Here is a 24,454-nt window from a genome sequence, read left to right as displayed (position 1 = left end):
GTGAGTGAGTGTGTGCAGATGATAGCGATAATGGTGCGGCGCTGATGCCTGGTTTGTAGCTGTTAAAATGGAGTCTGGTGTCTGTCTGTGGGGCACCAGAGTGAAACCAGTCCAGCCTCGTTTCTCACCAATGATAGATGAGCAAATCGTCCCGTACCAGGCCTAACACAAAGACCACCAGTTTAAGTGTGTGTGTGTGTGTGTGTGTCTATACACATACTTGCCTTCTGAACAGTTTCACTGGGTTTTCTGAAGCCATTTCTCTCTCCCTGTGGTTGCAGGATCCTCCTGCCCAGCCCGACACGTGCACCCGCAGAGGCGCTCCGTAAGCGGGGGTAGTTTATCTGCGGCTCCGAGCTCCCCACTCCCCTTGGTTTGATAAATATTCCCTAATTACGGCTGAGCTTTCGCTGCCACTGCAGCCCACTTCCCTGGGCCAAGATTAACCAGCGCCGCTCAGAGCTGCTTTACTTCCTCCTGTTTTTTACTACCCCCACCCCCCACCCACCATTCACTTAAGAGCTCCATCGGATTCACAGGTCTGGCACAGCGAGCACATTAGATGAGCCCTGCACCTTAATGCACCGGGTAATGATAATATTTTAAAGCGCTGCACTATAGGACTGGCAGCTTCTCCAACAACAGGAGCACGGCAACCCCGGCAGGATTAGATTGGATGGGCAGTTGAGAGGGCGTTGAGGGAGAGAGAGAGAGAGAGAGAGAGAGAAAATGGGAGAAAACAAGGGGAGAACACGGGAGTGGTTATTTAATTTATGTGGCACGCGGGGGGGAGTGTCAGTGATGCATGGGTTTGTTAGTCAATTGATAAAAGAGAGGAAATTTTTAAAAAACATTCATCACCACAGGATATGGGCGCCATACATCACCTATTTGCAAACAGCCGGGCTAACATTTATCCCAGAGAACTGATTCAGTGACCTAATTAAGCGCACTGAAAAGACTTTGGAAATGTAGGAAAGGCTTTGGGATACAGGGAAATAAAAAAAAGAAAAAAATCATCCGACACAATGCCAGACAGAACTGAGCCGCGGTGAAACCCCACCTCTCCCGGCCCAGGCCCGACTCGTTTAATAACCGTGTGCCTGGCGCGGCTTTCAGACCTCTAAACGACGCTTGTTCTACACTAGTGGCATTTCAGGCCCGCGCAGGCTCATAACGGACTTCCTACACCAGGCTGGAGAGTGATCATGCGTTGGGGGAGGTGATGGATTGGCTGAAGCCAAACTTCACCACATGTTCAGTCTGCCCAGGGCGCTGACCTATCAGAGGGATATTATCAAATGTCAGAAATTGGAATTTCTGAAAGGTGGTATGACATGTTCAACATGCGATTCTTCAGCAGGCAAGAGTCCTGCTCCCGAGAAACTCAGGCCTGACTGTGAAGCATTATGCAGATATTCCATACCGCACTCATTTACAGCAATAACAATGTCACTTTACTGGACAAAACTATCAATTAGAAGGAAATGAATATATCATCTTTTAATAGTTCTGAACATACGTCTTATTTTAGACTGAAACGAAATAACTAATTTTCAGTTTGATATGTATATTTTTTCTAAACTTCCTTAAAGGCCTGATTGGTTATGATTGGTTATGATTGCAACCATGATGAGCCAGTACAATTACAATCTTATGTAATAAGATATAAGGTCTACTGAAGTGTACGATTTTTTTTTTTTATGAGACTCTTGTTTACCGATGACTGACGTGTGAAACGCATGGCTGTGTTTAGACTGTTCAGCCACTTCCTGTTCACATTCGCATTCGACCACCGCCTTCTTCCATTCCGACTTCTGCCGCCGTCATATTTTACTCTGGGCTTCCTACAGGCCCCGGCGCAGGCTTAATGCACTGCACTCAGAAGCGTGGGGGCTTAATGCAGCTCGCGGCTGTGGCGTTATGATGCATTGCCCCAACCCAAATCTTTCATCTGTTTCAGTCCGCCTGATTCAATCCAATATGTGGAAAAGACTTATAAATTGTCTCTGGTGATATTTGATCATTTAGTCCCCGCCCCGTGATTGATTGCTATTTAGCACCCTACCTCACTCGCCTGTCACACACACACACACACACACGCACACGCATGAACACACTCTGCATGCACACACAGGCATATGCATAAGGTTGATTTCCCACCAGTGAGAACAGAAAGAGAACAGAAAAGCGTCGTTTATGAAAACCAATAAATACTCCCATCTTCCCCACCAGCACTTATGATTTAAATAAACAAACAAACAAATAATAGCATGTATAAATAAATAAGGGGCAGAGGTTTGGGATTTAGGGGGAGGGGGAAGGGGGGTGGGGGGGTACGTCTTTGTCGCGATTCATGCCCCAGATGGATGGCCTGTGCCGGGCGGTGTATTTATTTTGCTGCGGAGCGACACCGGGAGATTTGTTATTCCCTGGTGTTCCCAAGTTTTTCACATTGCTCTACATCCCTGGGACCATATTTCATCCCGTACACCCCCAATTCCCAAACAGATTTATTTACACGCCTTGTTCTTGTAGAAATCTGGCCCGATGTACACACCGACACACACACACACACACACACACTAACACACTAACACCCACATGCTTACCGGCTCTCATGTTCCATGCACTTCAGCACGTTTTAAATCCCAGATGTTCTAAAAATCTGTTCTAATAGACTTACAGACAGATTTGTAATGTTTTATAAAATATTAAACCAGTAACAAACTAAAATTAGCTTAGGGATGCAGAGAGATGATGTTCCAGTGATGCCGTGGTTATTACCATGTAACATTTAACAGGTGTCCAACGTCCTGTCTGCTTTAAATGCAGAGCATGAGTGAAATGACGAATGTATCACTATAGATACATAACATGAAAGTGAAAGTGAAGTGAAATGACAAAACAGGAATATAAAGCTTTATGCTTTTATCATTATTAACATGGCTTGCATATAATGAAACAGCCCTCCCTCCCCAACTGTCAACTGCGCACTGCCAGCGTTGTATATTGGCACAGAGGACCCGGTGGGCCGGCGGCTTGTTGACTGCCGTCCAATCCGGGCTCGTTACCTTGTCACAGCATTAATAGCTTCCCGCCCGCCTCTCCCCCGGTGAGAATATGTATTATAATTCTGTCATACACATTAATGCTGTTTGCAAACGTGGGCAGTTATTGTGCCTCGTAGGTCCTGAGGCCGCTGTTTGTCAGAAGGGGATGTTGGCAGCAGGGCAGGTGTGAGCGAGGGACTGGTTTTTGGTCGGGACCAAATATCCTCACAAGAAAAAAAAGAAAATTAACCTTTGCATTCTGAGTTCATTTGCAAAGTTTAGGTTTAGAAAATTAATATCACATGTAAATCTTTCTAAGTTATTAGACAAGGAATGTGTGTTTTTTTTTTTTCTACTGAACTTGAAACAGCTACTCTCTTGCTGGGCTTGGGACAGCCAATCTCCAGGCCTCTCCAGGCCAATAGGGCCAGCCTGTGGATCCTCTGTCATTGGAGCTCAAGAACTTCTGGCCATTGTTGTCTATGCATTTTATCAATAAAAACCATTTAAAGACAGCCTACTGATTTATACACACACTTGTGGCAGGGAAAAGATGATTTAGAAGATGGGTTTAATAGAAATGAGGACGGCCTCATTTATGTTTCTTCAGCCAAAAAATGTGAAGGTGATTCAGTTGATTTAGTTAAACACACCACCATATTAACAATCTTTTCCTCCCCTGTCTTTTAAAGGTGAGGCGATTGGTTCTGAATGGATGATTGGTTTATAACCAATGTTACACCCAAAACTAACCTTTGGATGTACAGGACAATTTTTCCTGCTTCGCTTTGATGTAAATCTTAGTTTTTCTGCCATGAAAACAGAGAAAAAGTTTTACATTAGATGATCAAACTAGATCTCTGTGTATGTTCTGGCTGGTCTGTGTCCTTAGAAACATATAAATACTAATATGTGTGTCAGATGCGCAGCCTCTTCTTTAAAGAACGAAAAGCGTGTGTGCTGGTTCTTGCCTCTGAACGTGTGTGTGTGTGTGTGTGTGTGTGTGTGTGTGTGGACGTTGTTTACACTCTGTGGAAGTGCGTAAATACACACGCCCCTGCGAATGTATCCGTGGACGCGAGTAATGATTCAGGACGCCACTTGGCTGGTGTCGCCCCATCTGCATCCATCCCGGGGTTCTTCTCCTGGCAGGTTTCAGCGCTCCCCGCCCCCCCGGCCGGCGTCCGGGAGATTCATCAGGCTGAGAGGGCAGCTGGATGGAGGGGTCTGGCTGCAGCGCCCAATCCATCTGCCGGGATCTTCGAGCCGGAGCCCCACGGCAGGACCCGCGGGTGGCTGCGGACGTATGTCTGTGAGTATGTGGGACTGCACTTGACCCCGGCCTTCCCCGTGGCCACTTTATTAGAAACAAAAGACCACGTGCTTTCATCAGTGGTCAGTCGGGACGACTGCTGACCGGTTCATTTTGGGTGGAGGGCCTCTCTCTACCCAGTGGTGACATTGACTGAAGAACACGACAAGAACACCCCACTGCCATGTAGGCATCACTCCTGGAAAAAATCTGGTCAGCAGTTATGTTTTGGTCAGAAACCGGCCGTTGATGAATGGGGTGGCATGTGACTGACATCGGATGGATTACGCGCTGTAGCCGCGGCCTGCAGCACCTGCTGTACGGCCGGCCTTCTGCTGGCGTGTCAAAAAAAAGTTGTCCTGCACCAAGGCGAAACATGATTTCAGATTCTCTCTCTGCTTGGTGGTGAATCGAATCCATTTTATTTGCCACAGTGGCCAGTGTGTATGTGTATGGCTTCTGTGTATTTGATGATGAGATGGATGAAGTTGTGATTTTACAAACCGGTAGTTTGTGTCCCAACGATCACAGTTTGCTGATTTTGGAGATCTGTGCTGGAGACAAAACATATATTCTCAGACAGTCGTTCCCTGGGTATTGTCCCCATGTCTCCCCCCCCCCGTGTCCGTGTTGCTTGGTTGGAGGAACCCGGCCATCAGCTGTGGAAGAGGTATTGCCTGAGTATTCTGTAGTGCACACTGGGGGGAACACTGTCCCCCTGTCCCGCAGTTTGCCTCGTCCCCAAAGCGTCTGGTCTCAGCAGAATGGAGGGACATCATACAAACTAAGCATGGACGTCTAAGTGTGTGTTATTTTCCCCTCGATACATGCATAAGGTCTCATGCACACGAACAAGAAAGATGCACACGGTTACTATTATGGATGAATGTTTTTCGAAAAATCACCAGCATTTAGATCCCTTTACCACAAATACATCTGCAAATAACACATCAAACTAAAATGTGTGTCTTGGCTGACGAACCTCATGAATTGCCTTGATTTTGTCAACAACCTCGATTTATTGCATAAAATAAAAAAAATACATTTAACGTTTTTACCATGATGTACATTGTCAACTGTCACAAAAAGATACAGACTTTTTAATGAGATATATATATATATATATATATATATATATATATATATATATATGAGTTATTAGATGTAGCTAATAACTAATGCTCTTATTTACTTCAAACCCCACCATCACACTTAAAACACTGCAAATTATATTTAGTCATTAGTGAAATTAAGTTTGTTGCATAATGCAATTGGAATTGTGCATTCATTAATAGAATGGGTGCTTCATTTCAACTACTTTAATTTAAAAACCACAATGCACCTCAAACTGGGGCGTCACCCTCTAGCAAGGATGCCTTTTTGGTGGATTATGTGAATATTCCTCTTAAATTTAAGAGATTTAAAGGATACGTTCATTCCAGAGATCTATAATTCATCCATGACACTTGAGCAAATGCTCAAAGCAACTAAATACAAAAATAAAAGAAAAGGGGGAACAGACAGAAGAGGGTTTCATCTAAATGAACCTCGAAAATAAAATGTAGGTTTTTCCAAAGAAAAAAAACCCACTCTGTTAAAGTTGTACTCTTGGAAATGTTTTAATGAAATAAAAAATAAAAAAAACATTGATCATGTATATTTGTGAATTTGCATGATTAAACCACATTACACTCCATATGTATGTCTAATAAATAATAACAATCGCAGTGACATTATCCTGGCCTATTGTCACTCCCAGGTGTCTTCTCACGCACACAAACTGTGGTATAATGTCTTTAAAAAATATGTATTCATTATAACAGGGAAACCTGTGGAAGGAATTGGTTTATTTCTAGTAATCACCATATAATAATAATTATATTAATATGAATATAGTTGTGTATGCCGATGAAAAGAAAAAAAAAGATAAACGGACCCCGAACTCATCCACCCCCCTTGCGTGGTCTCCACAAAATATTTCCCATTTGTTTTGAAAACAGAAGTTTGTCAAATGATGGTGTATTACTAAGAATAAGAATTTGTGTGTGTGTGTGTGTGTGGGTGGGTGAGTGGGTGGGTTTGGTCTGTGTGTATGGATGCGTGCCTCCAAAAAAAAAATTAAAAAAGGGTGGGATGGGGGAGAGGGGGGGGGGGGGTTCAAAAAGGTTATCCACCAAATTTCATCACCCCCCCACCCCACCCCACCCCGCTTTCCATACCTCCCAGCCCCTCTCCTCCTCCTCCTCCCCAGCCCTGCCACCCCCTCCCCTACCCTGGGTCATTTATCACAGGCGGGGAGTGGAGCCCCGGGCCTGCCGGGTCCTGTCAGGTGCTGCAATCGGCCCTTTGTGCCGCCCAGCAAACAAGTGTCGGATCAGCAAAAGTCTATTAAAGGCCGGTGGGCCTTTTCACAGGCAATTGGCAGCGGGTCACTGCCTCTGGTGCTCACCTCCACTCTGCCAAACTCCGGAGCCTCTTTGTGTCGCCGGCGCGGGGTGACACAGATCCGACCAAGATTAATGATTTTTAGCAGCCATTTGGTTTCGCCTCTCCTCTCCTTCCCTCTCTCTCTGTCTCCCTCACTTTCTTCTCCTCTCACTCCCTCCTCTTTCATTATCTCCCTCCTGCATCTCCTCCGCTACGCTCCTCTCTTCTACTCTCCCGGTTCCAGATTCATCTTCTCTCACTTTTTTTTTTTTTTTCTTTTGAGGGGGGTAGGGGGTGATCTGCAGCTTGCGGGTTTCCCCTTGTGATCTTTTGATCTTCTTCTTCTTCCTTCACCATTTGTCCACATGGTCGCTTCCTACTCTCTGTCGATCAGGGATGCTCCCGATCAGCTCCACGGATCCACCTACAGTAGTTAAGAAAAATCTGATCTTGGCCAGAATCACAATCACAAGGTGCTGGAATGCCATGCCCACGTAAACGTCACGCCACAATTCCCGAACGAGCCTAACGCCCAGTCATCTGCGGTGGAAATGTTTAAATGCAGAGTGCATCTAACATACGTAGAGTATCTCATTCATGATATGATAGGTCCATGCAAGAAGCGATGGAGAAAATCCACCAAGTCACTGGTAGGCTCTTCTGGGCCTGGACACAGAATCTCAAACATCACTCCATTACTGCTACACTTGTTTCAACATCTATTCTTATACTGTATTCTGTGCATAGTGTGTTTTCTTTTTTATAATCTGTAAAATTATCATAAATTTTGTTGCATTGTATTCTGTTTCAATACATAATTTTGTTATATGATGCATAGGTGTTGCTTGAAACACACCAACGTCCAAAACGAAATCCCAAACATTTTGTCATTTCTGGATTTGGATTGTGTTGTCGCCCACAAATATAAGACAAACAAAGGTCACGTAAAACATGCATTCAATCATTTTCTGCAAATAAATTGTGGAAAAATGTCAATAAATGCCCACCGGATGCCCGCTTTCCTAAAATAAAAAATAAAAAATCTATCAAAACCAATTCTTTTTTTTTAAATCGACATCCACACTAACTGACTAGACGCATGTCAGAATGAGCTGAAAATACTGACTGTCTAGTGTTCTTGTAAATTTCTATGTCCTGCTTATAATCGGGCCTCCAACGGGCCGACTTTTTATTTTATTTTATTTTTACGATGTGACCAGCAGAGGCGCTACAACATCCCACCCTTCGAAAAAAAACGAGGGGCACGATGCCTCATCCACGCATTCAGTGAAACACAAGCCTCAAGCCCAAGTGTGAACCCAGTACCTGGGCGTGTGTGTGTGTGTGTGTGTGTGTGTGTGTGTGTGTGTGTGTCTGTCTTTATTAAGGCTGTCGCGCGCGCAAATCGATTTCTTTTCATATTTATGAGCCGCATTTGCACCGGGCTCCCGTTTTAAAGACTTCCAAGTCAATTACGGCCTTCGCTGGGGGTCGTTAGATACTTTTTTATTATTTTTATTTTTTTTCGCCTAAGTTGTTTATGTGCGTGTTGCGCTTTAATAATACATGTTCCCGGGCCGATGGATCGATCCTCCGGTTAAACAGCGACGTCTGATCAAACGAGGACTAATAATCATGTTGAATAACTGAATAATAATGCGCACCAATTCATAACGCATTCGCGCGCGTCAGCAGGTTTCCAGAGGTCAGAGTTCAAATGAGTGCGTCCGACCATTTTATTTCACGATTAAACAGTTTATAGAATGTTATCGCGTTCCGCGGCGCTTAATTATAAGGCACGGCAGCGTCTCTGGCGCGCGCCCGCGCGCGCACGTGGAGGGGTCGCGCGCTCCGCGCTCCCGGCCGCCGTTTGATGAAATGATCCGCGTTAATCATCACTGCGGGACGGACGCGCGCGCGGAATAAAGACGGCAGCAATAAATAATGACGGCAGCGGTGATTTCTTACCTGCGCCCGACGCAGGGTGTCCTGCGTCCCCGCCCGGGCACCGAACCCGGGCAGGAGCGCGGCGCTCCGACAACTGGCCTAAAACGCTGCTATCCAGCAACAACAAAAAAGAGAGAGAGAGAGAGAGAGAGAGAGAGAGGACGGGAATCTCATTAGTCTAAATCAGCAAGCATCAACACTTTTTTTTTTTTTTTTAATAGATCATTAACCAGCGATCTGCTGCTGACGCGGGCGTTTCCGCGTCTCCTCTCGCCGTTACCGGGGCCGGGCCCGGTGCTGGGAATATTAGGAGCGCGTTATCGCGCTAATGGCACCGCCGCCGGCCTCGGGCCGTGCGTGCGTGCGTGCGTGCGTGCGTGCGTGCGCTCGCGCGCGAGTGTGGAGACCACGCGAAGGGGGAAGGATGAGTTCGGGGTTCGTTTATTTTATTTATTTTTTTTTACTGTCGTTTATTCTTTTTCAACTGATGAAAAGTGACTAGTATTTACATATCGATAATTTACTGTTTACTGTTTATAGTTGACGACAAATCCGTCCGCATACACAACTATATTAATATTAATATCGTTACTAATATATGGTGATTACTGGAAATAAACCAATTACTCCCACCGGTTTCCCTGTAATAATGAATACATATTATGCATGTCGAAGTATTTACAGAGAAATTAATCCGGGAGGTTTTTTAAGATTTGAGATTATTATTAGAGTTTCCATTCCTACACACGTTTGACGTTTAGTTTTCATATATATTTATATTCATATAAAAATTATTTGTATATATAAACTTAGATTTCTATTAAATATAATCATACTATTTTGAAATTGAGCAGGTGCCATGAGGTGAAATAAGGTGCCTTGGTGAACATTCTAGACGATTTCGGCCCGGAACTCCCACTGAAGGTCCAGAAGATGTGTTCTGCTGGCTTGTGGAAAGCCATTTATTGCGTGGATTGCGTGGAGGGAAATACCACCCGGTCGCAGCTCGGTCTTCCACGCACAAGATAACGGAGTTGATTAGTGCCGCGTACTAACCGTTTTATTCCCCGTTTATTCCCCTGCCCGTAAATCAACATCCGGACATCACTTGTAAAAGTTGGTTGTTAATTGACGAATTTATCCTCCACGATATTTCCCATTCAAGATGACCCTGGGACAACATTAACACTGTTGAAGCGGAGGGTTTGGGGTTCAGGGGTAACATCGACAAAGACGCCACAGCCTACGTGTAGAGGCGCGTCACGAGGTTGCGGTGGAAACGCGCCCGGCTCCACGCTCCTGCAGTACCCGCATCGGCCGCGCGGGGGCAGCATCAAGTCTCTTTTGGTCCCGGCCGGCGGCGACGGCGAAATTCGCCGCTTCTCGGTGCGAACACACGCGCCGCGAGGGCAACCGAGCGGGAAGAGCTCGAAACCCGCAGCTGGGCTCGTCAACCACAAATACGAAAGCGACACGGGTTAACTGTTGAACTCGTTTAACTCTCCGTGTGACCTGGTTACAGCAGTTCATCATATTATCTTATAACTGTCAGCATTAAAACATGGTTGGACCGCTTTTCGCAGGTCGTTGGAAATGAATGGATTGTTAGAGATTGCAAGGAAGGACAATTACGAGCCTTTAAATGCGCTGCGTGGACTTTCTTTTCTGTTATTTACACTCGGTTACGTTCACTTTCCTCGCGCCGAACCCGAGCAATTAGGGCCAGCGCCGTCTCGCTCCTTCCATCTTCACCGCGGAGCTGTCAAAGCCCCGGTCCCGCCCCTCCCTCTTCATCCCGCCGCGCCACAGGCCCCGCCCCGCCGCGCTCTCCATTGGCCGCGGCGCCGCCCGGGCCCCGCCCCCCGCGCGCGACACCAATAAAGAGCGCGCCGCGCCGCGTCCAGCCCCCAGTCCGCACGCCGAACAGCCCCGCACGGGAGCGAGCCGACGTCTCTGCGGTGCAGAGCTGGACCGCCGCTCTTCTCCTCCCTCCCCTGTCGCCGCGGACGGACGCCGACACCCGGTATCCACCTCTTTATCTGTCGCTTCCTCTGACCGCTGCTGTCTCCGCCCGCGGTTTATTTCCGAGAGTCGCGCGGAAGTCGCCTGCATGACGCAAATCCCGCTGCCGTTCGCCGTGCACTAGAGAGAAAGTTGTTTTTTTTTTTTTTTTGGCGTTGCATGCCACAGCGCGCGCTCCTGCCGCGGTGGAGGACTTATAGAGACTCGTGCATGAGACCGGGCGGCCGGGAGAGACAGAAGTCCATCACGTACGCCTGCCTGCAGCACCGAGACGCCGCCATGAGCGCGGAGCTCGCCATGGGCCCCGAGATGCCCACCAGTCCCCTGGCTTTGGAATACGTCAACGACTTCGACCTGATGAAGTTCGACGTGAAGAAGGAGGCCCTGGCGGGACTCGACCGGTCCGGCGTGCGCCAGTGCAACCGCCTCCAGGCGCAGGGCTCGGTGTCCTCCACCCCGATCAGCACCCCCTGCAGCTCGGTGCCCTCCTCCCCGAGCTTCAGCCCCACGGAGCAGAAGAGCCACCTGGAGGAGCTCTACTGGATGCCCAACGGCGCCTACCCGCCGCAGATCGACCCGCAGACGCTGAGCCTGACGCCCGAGGACGCGGTGGAGGCGCTGATCGGCGCCGCGGCCCACGGCCACCCGCCCCCGGGGCACGTGCAGCAGCTCCAGCCAGGGGCCTACGAGAGCTTCCGGGCGGGCCACCACCACCACGGCCACGGCCACGCGCAGCAGCACCACCACCAGTTCGCCGGCATGGCCCACCACCCCGACGACCTGCCGGGCCACTCCGGGGCGCACGGCCACGCGCACGGCGGCCAGCACCACCACCACCACGGCCAGGACCCCGACAGCCCGTCCCCGACCTCGCCCGGCGCCCACCAGCAGCTCCACCACCGCCACCACCACCACCACCACCCCCACGCGCCCCCCGGCCAGCAGGGCCACCACGGCGCCGCCGGCGTCCTCAACGTGGAGGACCGCTTCTCCGACGACCAGCTGGTGTCCATGTCCGTGCGCGAGCTCAACCGGCACCTGCGCGGCTTCACCAAGGACGAGGTGATCCGCCTGAAGCAGAAGCGGCGGACCCTGAAGAACCGCGGCTACGCGCAGTCGTGCCGCTTCAAGCGCGTGCAGCAGAAGCACGTGCTGGAGAACGAGAAGACGCAGCTGCTCAACCAGGTGGAGCAGCTGAAGCAGGAGATCGGGCGGCTGGCGCGGGAGCGCGACGCCTACAAACTCAAGTGCGAGAAGCTGGCGGGCTCGGCCAGCGACACCCCGTCCTCGCCCGAGTTCTTCATGTGAGGGTCCCCAGACGGGCGAGGCGAGAACTCGCGCGTCCAGCTTCGATCCCGCGGTGCCGGACCACGTTGGACGAGAAGAACCGAAAAAGGCGTCGAGAGAGAGCGAGAGAGAGAGAGAGAGAGAGAGACGACACAATATGCAAACTTTTACTTCGCGTTTCCCGCCTGCAACCCGACATAAAACAAAAGAAAAGAAACGAGGGAAGAAGAAGAACAAGAAGAAGAAGAAAAAAACACATTTTATGCAACATCTCATTGGTTTATTGCCTGCTTGGTTAAATATAAATATATATTACAAACAAAAAAAAAGAACATGAAAATCTGCATTAAAATATTAATCCTGCATGCTGGACATGTACGGTAATAATTTCTATTTTCTACTTTCTTTTTTGAAATTTTCTTTTTTCCTTGTGTATCTTTAAAAAAAACCGCATGTTGTAGCTGTTTTCTGGGCTTTAGACACGATGTGCAGCGGCACGCTGTCTGGGTTGATTTGGGCTTGTAAATACACGCAACTGCACACCGGCAAATTTTTTTAACATTTTTTTAAAATGGATTTTCATTTCACTTTGGGTATCGACTTTTTTCTTTTTTTTTTTTTTTTTGCAGAAAAATATGGGCATTTGCAGTTGCATTTAAAGTCAACAGAACTTTGTATAGTCTATTAAGTGCACTTTTTGGATAATGATATTTTTTTTGTAGCCTCTTTTCATTTTGAGTTTTTTGCAGACCTCCTTCAAGGAAGACATTAGTAATAATATCGCGATATCAACGTAGCAACGATAACTTTTTAGTTATTTTTTTAACGTAAATTAAAAGCCGAGTACGAAGCTATGCGAAATTCAGACTAGGTGCAATCCTGCAGGACCAGTTGATGAGTTTTTTTTTTTGTTTTTTTTTTTGCTAATATTCTCCATGCCATTCTGAGCTTCTTCTAGCAAGTGACACGCCGCTGCCATCTACTCTATAACCCATCCCCGTTATACCAATATCTACAAATACCCACAAAGTCGAGCTACACTTAGACTACTTTGAATAAAGGGGATGTTTCTGCTCAGCTTCCGAGGCACAGGCTACTTCAATCAGGGGTTTTATGTACATTGCCTACTATTCAGACTGCGCATGCGTTGAAGTCGTACTTTTAATTATCAATGTTATACGTTTTCCTGTATTTTTTTTCTGCCGGTCAGTAAAAAAAAAGGATTCAGGTTTTGCAAAATCTCAAAATGAAAATGATATGTATGTCATATGTTATTATTATGTTTTATTTGTTCTATTATTATTTTGAGATTCTGGTTCTGCTGGCCAGATGCATAGTTAAGTTTTTTTTGTTGATGTTGTCGTTTTATTTTTTAATGATTTTAAATTAACAAAACTGTCAGATCATATTGAAATAAGCATGGTGCTTGCATTTAAAGTTATTGTCATGCATTTTACAATCTTTGGTTTATTTCTGATTCAACTGTGTTGAAATCAAATATTGAAACTGCAGCAGCGGGTTGTTTTGTCTTATTTTGTGTATTATGCGAGGGGATCAATTTTAATCCTGTTTATATAAATCAGAAGTTAAATTTGGACGGTAGTAGTTTCATTCAGGCTGGTTTCTGTTTTGTCTTATTTTTATTTTTTTTTGAAGAAATTGTTTCCTATTTTGCTTATTAAAGTCATTGAAATGGCATCACGTGATCGTTTGCGTCCCTTTAATTCACCCATCAATGAGAACATATTCATACTGACGAGGGGTACAACCAGAACCCGTGCGGATTATTTGGCCCGGGATACAATAAAGCGGGGTTGGTTGCCAGGTCCGATTCATTTAAGCGAATTTCGCTCTTTCTTTTTTTTCACTAAGCTTATTATGGATATTGGCAGTCGCGTTTTTGGACTTCTCTATTCAAGTATTATACAAAAAAAGTTTAGTGCGGCAGGTCATGTGCTCTCCTATACGCCTTTTCCGTCAGAAATGCATTTCAAGATGCTCATGTAAAAATGATGCACGTCAGTTTACTTCGGTGACATTTCCCACGCGTGCTTCACTGTGGCGCTCGTCGGGAGACGAACTCGTCTCATTTGGCCCGCATTACCCCTCCGAGTAATAAGTACCGAGGAGCGTGATTTTACTCCGTTCGTGCTCCGCCGGTGGTGGAATAAAAGTGCGAGCGACCTTGCGCCATCCGGCGTGCAGGAGATGCCGCGGCCGGTTACATCAGGCTCCTCGTTCAGGGTTAAATTGACCTCTGACCCCCACCACCCCAAAAAAAAAAAAACTACTGAGAGCCACTTTACAACACACATCATCAACCTTTATAAATATGTATATCATATCACTTTTAGTTTTCCAGCGTTATCGATGCCTCCGCTTCTGGGCGCCATTTGTCTGTTGTTATTGATGTTGTCACTACTGCATTGCATTGTGGGACATTTATTTACTCTTGGTTGCCCAGGTCCCAAACATACTAATGGACGCTGTTTTAGCATGCTAGCATGTTAGCACGAACACATGTAATTACGAATTGAACCATACAGCCGTTCCGTGACCTTTGTAATCATGACCCCACTTATTTCCAGTACAGAAAAAAAGGATTCGCATCTGGCCATTCGTGCGCTCTGTTTGTTTTTGTTTGTGGCCGCCTGTTCGGCCGGGGCTCGGCGGCTCGGCACAGGCCGTCATTCGCGAGAAGGACGGGGAGGAGGGGGTGGGGGGGCAGCAAAGCTACGATTTCCTGACGGTTTTTAGTTTCTGGTGTCAGAACATTATCTGCCCTGTGTCTGCACATTCTCAAGGACGAAACGTTGGTGGCGTGGGCCAGCCAGTCAGCGCCTCCTCGCCTTCTCCCGCCTCTCGCCGCGCGGAATAACGCTGCAGACCTGCAGCGTACCGACTGTCGGCCCGCGGGGGTGCCTTCGGCCGCAACAGTGGTTCCTCCTTCACACACGGCATCACACGCGCAAGACGCGAGCTGCCGTACACGCTTTTCTTCCGACACCGATCGGCCCGCAGATGTAGGTGTGTGTGTGTGTGTGTGTCTTGGGTTTTTGCATCTGTGCATCATCTGCCAAATGCAGCTGAGGCCAGCATGCTTGATACGGAAGATGCGGTTGTTTTCTATACTAATATGGCTATTAGTATTATTTTCAGTTCTTGGCCTTGACTGACATGGAAACAGTCAAAAGCATGTTTCAGACCCCACTCACATCATCTCAATGGTTTTCTTTAAAGGCTGGGGGGGGAGGGGTTTATATAGATGTATAAAGCTAAAAAAGTCGGTAGTTCTAGAACGTGATAATTCTGTGCGGTTCCACCCGGTCATTGTTGACACGTACAGGGACAATCATCACTCATTCTTCATATTTTAATCTATTAAAACCATTAATGATATCTTCAGCCAGTTGTTTGTCATCGTAATTCTTCTGCCCTCACCCTCGGTGTGCATTTTCTGTAATGTTGTTATGACAATGTCAGCTCAATCAATTGGGCCGACAATTGCATTTGCGTCCACAGCCTGTGAGCTGCTATCGATCCATTCTGTCACTCTTTATTTGCATATTTATTATTAGCATTTCAATTGCTTAACTTGGATCAGCTCGCACACACACTCCTCTGCTCATGCAGGCTCTGAAGAGAGGAGAAAAGAGCTGATAAACGTGAAGAGGGGATGAGGAAAGGAGAGCATCATGGGTCAGAGGTCAGACATTCGCCGGAAGGGGATAGGACACGGTGGCCAGTTGTGCCGTAATGATTTTAGGCTCTGATCGCATGTTCACCACCCCCTGCTGACATCCTATCAGCTTCCCTCTCCGCCGCAGTCCCTTTTATTATTCCCCACCCGGCTTTTTTCCTTTATTTTAAACCTGATATATCAGACTTTGGTGACAAGGCACAGAAATGAGGAGAACATTGCATATTCCCTCAGCCAAATTCATCAGACTTTATTTATTGGTGCCATGATTTGATTTAGAAAATTTGAAAGTAAAATGATTTTTATAAATATGTAACTACCTCACAAATCCTAAACCTAGCTTACCCCTGATCTTAATCACTTCATCTAAATATTTTAGAATTAAAAGTTTCTCTTTTGTAAATTAGATGTTTTCCTCGTAGGATCCAATGTGTATGTCCAAGCTTCTAAAGCCTTTGTGCAGACACACACACTCACACACACACACGTACAGATCTCTGGTTGAACTCATTGTCTTTTATGTGGAGGGTCCCATGAGAGGGCCCCATTTAATTCACGAGGAAATGGCTGTCATTTGAAGTAGCTGGAGTGTCCCTTCTGATAAAAATCAATGTGTGTGTGAGTGTGTGTGTGTGTGTGTGTGTCTGTGTTTGGGAGGGGGGCGTGCTGACATTTGGCTAAACGTGTGTGTGTTCCTTTCAACTAATCCTCGAATCTTCCTGTATGTCGGACTGTCTGTCTGTCTGTCTGTATGCAACCTATGATTTTTTCTGTGTCTCTGGCTGATGTGGTGCTCGGCCTAACAGCACAAGCCCTGAACTGCTGGCAATCGATCTCTACAGCGCTGTCTCCCTCATCTCTGCCCAGACAGTGTCTGTAGTACATCTGCAGCGTATCACTCTCCTCCCTTCTACATAATACTCTGAACAACACACTCAGGAAATGGTGTGTTTCTGTTTTAATCAGTTCAGAGGGTCACTGAGATTGCAGAATCCTGGCGATTGTCTGGATTTCTAATCAGAATAAGGCTTGCCTCTAATCATGAGGGCCAAGGAGTGGCAGATTCCAGGTTAGAGCTGCTATCGTTGGGGGTGGAAGATGTTTCAATGTTTCAGAAATGCCACACACTCAACACTTTGTTGGAATTTTGTTAAAAATCCACTGCTTAGCACTGCTTAGTGTCTCAATTCATCCTCTACAGTAGAAAAAGACATGTACTGTGATACTGGCTGTACATTGGCGCCATCACTTGAAAGATTAATCACAGTTAAATTGACTAAATGATAAAGAAAAACAACAATCTGATACACAATTAGCAATCCAAGCAAAATCCTCAGGTTTCATGGGAATGTTATGAACCATCACCTCTTCATCAAGTAAAACCGGGGGCCACTGTATTGATAATGTTAATTTTAGGTCCCTTTACAAGAACCCATATTTTATTCCGTTTCTATGGATACTTGAACACTCCAAACGATCTCAGACATTCTTTGCATCATGGTCTGCTTTTTCCTCATTTTTTTTAGTTTATTTCGATAATGTCAAATATAATGCACAAGCCAACAGTGAAACAATGATGCATGCCTCTACCGAAACGATGCTACTGTGAATGCATGTTTCAACAAAATATCATAATTTGTCACCTGTGCACAAAGAGTGCAATGAATTGGTGTACTATGTACAATGAAATTGGCCAATATAAGAACCATCACATCACACACAAAAGGTGAACACACAAAGAACTGAGTCTCTTCTCAGTTGGACCCTGGTTTAGACGGAGACCTCTGGAGGACGGACTTTAATCCCTGTTATTTAAAATCCACACAGTAATTTTCTCACAATCATCTGCTCATGAGTGATAGAAGCAACGACTTCCCACAACCATATCACCTTTCATTCTCAACTATTCATATGCTGATATTATTATTGTTATTGTTATATATTGATTTTCTTTTTACACTAGACGTCAACGAATTAGACTGACCATCATATTTTACTGTATTGCCAAGGCCAATCAGTGGAAGAAGTCAATACACAAGGGGTTGTGAGCTGAGTGCATGTAAGCACTTGCCTCAAACACTAAACTACACACACACATCACAAAGGCCCTGTGGGAGACTCCCCATGGATACACGCACACAATCACACAAACAAACGTCTGTGAAGGGATGTTGTGACACAATGCCCTTGTTTACTGAAAGCCGCCCCCTGGCTGTAGAGATGGCCCATCACAAAGATCTCCCTAATCACTGCCCAATTACTGACCTCCCCAAAGGATCACTTTAATCATATCCCCAAATCGTCCAGAGCTTCTGCTATAATTCAAATGACTCAATATGAATGAAAATCATTTGCCGATATTCCATGGTAATAGACCAGTAAATAATCTCCGATGCCCCATGGGCATTAAACAGTTTAAGAGTTAGCTCCATTATGCTCCTGTTGCTCGCTTGTAAGCTACTTTCATATCTGCAGGGTAGAGTTCAATTCCTTGGTTTGCGGAAGTACAGTTTGTTTTCTAATCTCTTTAGCTGAAATCTTCTGGACTTTGCTGGGGAAGGTCTGAAGCATTAGGCCTCCATCCATTAGGCCATCAGACTTGTTTTATCCAAAGCAATAAACACACCAATACAAATGAGAAAAACTTGTTTAACATTTTGGGATTTGGTTCCTAAAAGGGCAAAAAGAAAAGAAAAAGTTTAAACAGATGCTTTAATCAGCCACCCACTCCCTTTCGCTGTGCCACCACTTCTCTTTCAAACAGAATTTCAAGTTTCTGTACTTGGCTGTAGAGTTTAAAAAAGAGATTAAGCTCAAATTGCAAATTGTTAAGCAGTCGGCTAGCCTACAAAAAATGCTAAGGTAAACCCAAGACCTCAAAAACCATGGCGGCTTTCTGTTCATTGAGTAAACGGTGGCCTCCCCTAGACCAAATGTGCCTGAAAGTGCTCAAGACCGCAGAAACCTTTTATGCACAATTAATGTCATGCCATCGAGAAGTTTGATCACATACATTGCCGATACATTACTAAGGCCGTGATGCTAAATGCAATGGGCTGCATTTTAATGCCGCGGTTGCTTATGAACGATTAAGCCGAGGGAGCATTGAGGGGTGTTCCGGCTCCTCTGTGTCCCGGGGTTGTGGCCTGGTCTGTTACTGCTTCCTTGGTGAGAGGTAAATTATTGAATGCACCCATAAATAAATAAAGTGCTTTGGAAGGGGCAAAGTGGAGTGTTGCCACCCATCTTTACAATCACCACAAAGAACATACGCATACACATAGAGGGACATACTGAAAAGAGGAAGGCATGTAACTATGGGATCCTCTTTTCAAAGGTCTATTAGAAAGAAATTACAAAATGTCTGTAGGAAAACAAGTAAATCCATCCGCTGTAGGGTTTCCTGTCCACAACACATCAGTAAATCAACACAAGCCATTTGCACAAGAAGTGAAGGTATTTGAAAAAATATTTATTGTATTGAGACCTGGCAACATGCGACTGTAGTTTGGAAGAGCCAACATGGCAGACGGTAAGGCTGGACAGAAACAAATAACTCTTTTTATGTTTAAAGCATGTACAATGCACAGATCCTTCCCTCACAGAACAAGTACGTGAGCACTGCCAACGTGAGATATGGCAATATGGAAAAGCCAGGGCTGCAACGTTTGCCACAAATGCATTAAAACAGTCCCTGCCCCCTTTTCTATGTTGGGTTTCTCAGTTACAGTCAGTTCAGTGTTGTACTCTGAGTGAACTATCTGATACTCCCCAGTGCTGGTTCTTGTTGCCCCGCACCAACAGCAGAGCTGTGGACTTTCTCACCGTGTTGGGATCTGAAGATTAGGAGCCCAGGCGGATCAGAGTGGTACCACCCCTCACGTCCTTCTCTCTGCCTCTCTCCCCCTCTCTCTCTCTCTCTCTCTCTCTCTCTCTTGCTGGGCCTGCGTTTTATTTTACAGCCCAATCTCTTTTTTTAGATTTCCTCATTTGAAGCTGCCAGGGCACTCCCTACTGCCAGCATCTGCAAGTGGTTAGGAGGTGCAAAGCAACGTGGAGAAAGTAAGACACGAGGGCTGAACTGCAGGAACACACCCCGGCCCTGGCAGGGTTGACTAGAGCCCTGCAGCACAGCAGATCACCGGGCTTGGCCTTCCGGTTCTTCCATTCAGACTTTTTTCTGCGTTCTTTTCTTTCAGGCAAAAGAAACGTAGTAAGGTTGTACTGGGACTTACACTCACCCAATAACAAAAAAAATGTGAGCAATGAAGTGGATTTTTTTTTCTATTACATCATTTGCATTATATCATGTTGCATACAGCATGAATTGCAGACTGCATTGTAGGAACCTAAAAACTGAAATGAACATTTTCTTGCCGTTTGAAGAACAAAGTTTTTTGGATGATGCTCACACGGACGGGATTGATTATATGGGAATCATGTTATGTCAGTATGCTCAATTGGTTCCTCTTCCAAGAGCTGAAAACCAACATCACCACCTTATTGAATAATAGAATGTAAAAAAAAAAATATTGCTTTGATTGGAGCCCGTGGCAGGTAGACAGAAGGAGGAGTGACCCAAATTGTGTTTGAAGTTGAAGCAGATTGGGATTAAACAGGAGGAGCTTTAAGTGTATAATGCCATTTTATGGGATTAAGGGAAGTGGATACTCCCAGAGACACTAATGAGCATGATGCTCAGCCACATTTCCAAATGCCCCTACGAGCAAGAAACAAGGTGTGTGTGCAAGGCCTTACTTCCGTATCATCGGCTTTCATTGTGCATCTTAAATTCTTTTTAAGTGAATGTCTGTTTACAGTTTATTTAGGAGCACATCCACCCAATTTAGGTTTGTGAAGAGAACTGCATGGGTGTGCAGGCTCGAATGTGCTTGTGTAAGTGCATGTGTGTGTTTGCATAAGTCAGGCTGCGCTCGTAAACCAGTCGTTTAGTAATGAAGGTGATTACTCTTTGCATTAGCAGCGGGTGGAGCAGGGCGGAGGAGCGTGTGTCTGTGACTTCATCTGCGGTGTAAGCATATGCAGCCACAGTGGCAACCCCCTGTGCACTATTTGGCAGAATCGGTAGAAGTTGGTTATAGGGGGCAGGTGTGGTTGAGAGGTGGGGCAGGAGTGAGGGGTGAACATGGCTGTGGTTGGTTGTCAGTGTTGTGTCAGATCACACTGCGATAAAAACACCATGTTCATCGTGCTTTTGTTTTTATTAAATTTGAACTATATTCACAGCTCCAAAAATAAAACATTTCACATTTATTTCGGTCCGTTTCCATAAATGGGCCACAATTCTATTCTGTGGAACACTGTTGGTTGCGGTGAGGATCATGATGCCAAGCATTCTAAGCATTTTACAAGAATCCTTCCCAGGACAATGTTCTTCACAAGTTTTCACTGGATTCATTCCAATTTTGGACTTGGACGTACACTGACATGCATTCTGACACCCACATGTGATAAAATGACGGAACTGATTGAGAAAGTTGGCCTGAATTGTGGTGGTTTCACTATTTTATTCCGTTGTCTGGCTTATTCCTTTCTTCTGATTGACTGGTATCTGTGAACCTTTTAGGGCCACGTTTAGTCTCTGTTCTGTGTCAATAGACTAAATGTAACCCATTAAAAGATTCAGATCAATCTAAAATCCTGTCTGAATGATCTTGATCTGCTCAAACATTCTGACCTAGTTGAGGTTTTACTTTGAGTGAATGCTGGTGTTGGTTTAGTTGTTAAGGGAGACAACATTCCTTAAATGTGGGGCACAGTCTGTCACATTTATTTTATGATGGGAATAAACGTGCTTAATTCATTGATCCAGGAATTTTAATATGTTTCAGATTGAATGGTTTTGCCGCTAAAAGGGAGATTTTTTTTTTATCCCATTCTGGCTTTTCCAGGTAGCGGGGACTGCACAGGAGAGCTGAATGGCTGAAGCTGCCCTGGCTGCCAGAGCCCAGCAGGGTCTTAATTGGGTGGGACTGGGTCAGCGCAAAACGCAGTGTAAAAATATCTGCTTATTTATACAGGGAAGGCTGGTGGGTACAGTAAGATCACCCCACAAGACTGAGAGAGCCCCAGACTGGAGAGAGGCGAGTTTCCCCTCACCGGAGGGAATAAAGACTTCAAGCACTTCACATATCTGTCTACCCAGAACACAAATATCACTTCTCTGCAACAAAAAGGCTCTGGGTCTATGGGTCTGTGTTCTGAAGCCGAGAGCTTCTGGTTCAGGATGAAAACGCTCCGCCCGTTTTCACCCGGTTTCTTAGAGATAGGGTGGAAACTATGCAGACGGAGGGAAATGGCTGTGGTGGGACTGCGGTCCGAGAGACACACAGAGAGAGTTTTAATAGAGCTGGGATGGAGGGATGGATCGTGGGACATACATGGAAAAAAAAGTGGAAAGAGAGATGAGATAGGATGGGAAGAAAAGAGACAGAAAGGGATCGGCAACGTCCATCGGCGCTGGAGAACCTGTGAGTTGAGGGGGGTCATGATGTGAGACAGAAAACAGGTCTTCGTGGCCCACAGATTGGCCTTATTGTGTGTTAGGATTGTATTAATAAAGAACCGTTTGTGTATTTGTTCATTTGTAATTATTGTTATCGTTGCTGTTAAGTTTATTTCACGGATATAGATCATACAGCATACCGCAAGTGGTTTCGTCTCCACTAGGGCTCACACACACTGTCACAAAAAGCGCACCCACTAGCTTGTTCCAGATGAGGTGCTCTGTGTAATAACATGCTGGTGGGAATCTGCCACTGCACGTTAATTCTCTCTTCACGCTTGCGTTGAGGAAGACAGAGGCTCTAATTGATGCTAAACAAACTGCTGACCCAGACTAAGGCTGGAGGTCCTGTCAGCAGTAGAGACACACACACACACACACACCAGCTCACACACTAATTCACCTCTTTATGTTCAGTAGGTGCATGCAGAAAAAGGCAAAAGGAGCATTTCGCCAGCGAACCCCCCAGCCCCCCAGATGCCCACTCATCCTCCGAACAATACGGCCGCCCTGGATGGTCACTCTGTGTAACCTGATCTCCCGGCAGCAGCGGCAGCAGCAGCAGCAGAGCAGATTACAGAACAGAGAAAAGTATCAAAGCCAGGGTGACCCACCAGCGCGTCCTTGATATTAAAGCCTCTCTGTCTCCCTCGCTCTCTCTCTCTCACACTCTCTCTCTCTCTCTCTCTGGCCAGGGAGACCGCAGAGGCAACTTTGCTCATCATTTTCCACGCCGCTCCTATAGGAAGCACAAGGACGCCTTTGTGCCTCCCTTTTCCCATGTCTCCCTGCAGCAGTCCACAGATAGATCATTTCTGCGCGCCTCACTGTACGAAGGGCAAGTGCATGCATGCTGTTCCTGCTCACAAGCCAGAGAGGGAAAGAGAGAAAGAGACCAGTTAATAATGTGTTGGGTGTTTAGAATCTCTCTCTCTCCCTCCTTCTCTCTCTCCTTCGTGCTCCTTCTCTAATTTCTCCCTCTCTCCCTCAGCGGAGGAGCTGTGTCGCTCTCCAGGGAGCGGAGCTCCTTGAAGGTGATCCAGAGCTGAGCTGCTGGGATCTGAGTCTCCCGCAGGCCAGAGCGTCCGAGCTCCAAATGCAGCTCCATGCATCGCTCGGCCATGGGCCTGTGTCGGCCACCCTAGAGTGGCCGAGAGAGGTGTCATTACTGTAAGTGCAGGCTAGCGAAAAAGTGTGTGCGCGTGTGTGTGTGTGTGCGCACAATAAATGTGAGTCCAATCAGAATCAATTAAAGTACAGTTGAGGAAGCAAACGCCAGAACTGTAATGTATGTCCTCACAAAGCAGATAGTTCCATGATAGTGATGACGTTTTTATTGGTGTCCAGTGCCACAAAGTTTTATTTAGAAAATTATGTAGAATTTAGTTTTTATACGTTTATTTACAGAATGTATTAGTGTTTTAAAGGACACAATAAGCAAAACAAGAAAACTCATATATGAAGAATAAAAAATGTTTTAGAATATACCAGTTTTACACTATTAGACTTTTGTGTTCAATTTCTGACCAAACCCAGCTAATTGATACAAAAAAGACAGTCGGCAATCTTAAAAGGATATTATTTTTATTTCTTACAATCTTATAAATCTCATAAATCATGTCTGCCCAAATAAAAATGATTCATACAGTAAAGCTTACATGTAATTAGTGCCCCCAATTGTCATTATATAAACGGTGTAAAAAAAAAAAAAAGGAAACGCTGCTTCAGGCTATTAGTGCTATGTCTAAGGAAAGGTGTAAAAAAAGTCCTGTTCCACAGGGCTAACAGTAATAATACTTTAGCAACATAGTTTTTTCACTGGGTCCTCACGAAGATTTGAAGAAAAGGTGTGTGACAGAGAGACAGGGAGAGTAATCAGAGAAGATCCTGCCAGTAGCAACATGACTCCTGCATTTTGATTGGTCCGCATGGGCCAATTATGACAGTAGTGTCATGGGAGGCCTAATGACAACAAGCGTCCCTTCGGGGCGACACCCCCCCCTTCCCCAAACTTCTCCTTTTACCGTCGCTTCATCCCTTGCCGATAACCTCTGCTCCATCCTGCTCATTTTCCACTGAGCGCTTAACGCCCTTCACTCCCTGCACCCCACATTACTCCTCACTGGGGTGCAGGAGGCGACCGAGGCTGTCTGGTCCTCACCTGGGGGAGATGCACTTTA

General features: G+C 45.9%; 1 protein-coding gene and 2 long non-coding RNA genes across 3 annotated transcripts in view; 2 read left to right on the top strand and 1 right to left on the bottom strand.

Annotated features, from left to right (window-relative positions):
- Nucleotides 1-7,041: 7,041 nt before the first annotated feature.
- Nucleotides 7,042-8,884, bottom strand: LOC114798751 (uncharacterized). The gene is made up of 2 exons (XR_003751107.1): nucleotides 8,761-8,884; nucleotides 7,042-7,216 (listed from the first exon to the last, which is right to left on the bottom strand). It is a non-coding gene; the product is annotated as an uncharacterized LOC114798751 (long non-coding RNA).
- A 1,772-nt stretch (nucleotides 8,885-10,656) lies between these two features.
- The window catches only part of LOC114798664 (uncharacterized), a 28,074-nt gene continuing 14,276 nt past the window's right edge, over nucleotides 10,657-24,454 (top strand). The window contains exons 1-4 of the long non-coding RNA XR_003751086.1: nucleotides 10,657-10,762; nucleotides 15,682-15,754; nucleotides 22,692-22,879; nucleotides 22,970-23,444. This is a non-coding gene — a long non-coding RNA (uncharacterized LOC114798664). The remainder of the gene's footprint in view (nucleotides 10,763-15,681; nucleotides 15,755-22,691; nucleotides 22,880-22,969; nucleotides 23,445-24,454) is intronic.
- mafba (MAF bZIP transcription factor Ba) lies at nucleotides 10,659-13,749 on the top strand. Its single transcript, XM_028994549.1, has one exon. The coding sequence runs from the start codon at nucleotides 10,921-10,923 to the stop codon at nucleotides 12,067-12,069; it is 1,149 nt and encodes a 382-aa protein (XP_028850382.1). The 5' UTR covers nucleotides 10,659-10,920; the 3' UTR covers nucleotides 12,070-13,749.

Source organism: Denticeps clupeoides, chromosome 10 (assembly GCF_900700375.1).
Source record: "Denticeps clupeoides chromosome 10, fDenClu1.1, whole genome shotgun sequence".
NCBI classification, from domain to species: domain Eukaryota; kingdom Metazoa; phylum Chordata; class Actinopteri; order Clupeiformes; family Denticipitidae; genus Denticeps; species Denticeps clupeoides.
Note: the sequence above shows the minus strand (reverse complement) of the source record. Positions and strands in the feature narration are given on the sequence as shown.

What these genes read in the sequence shown, in the direction of transcription:
- mafba (XM_028994549.1), top strand. Translation starts at nt 10,921, where the DNA reads ATGCCACAGCGCGCGCTCCTGCCGCGGTGGAGGACTTATAGAGACTCG.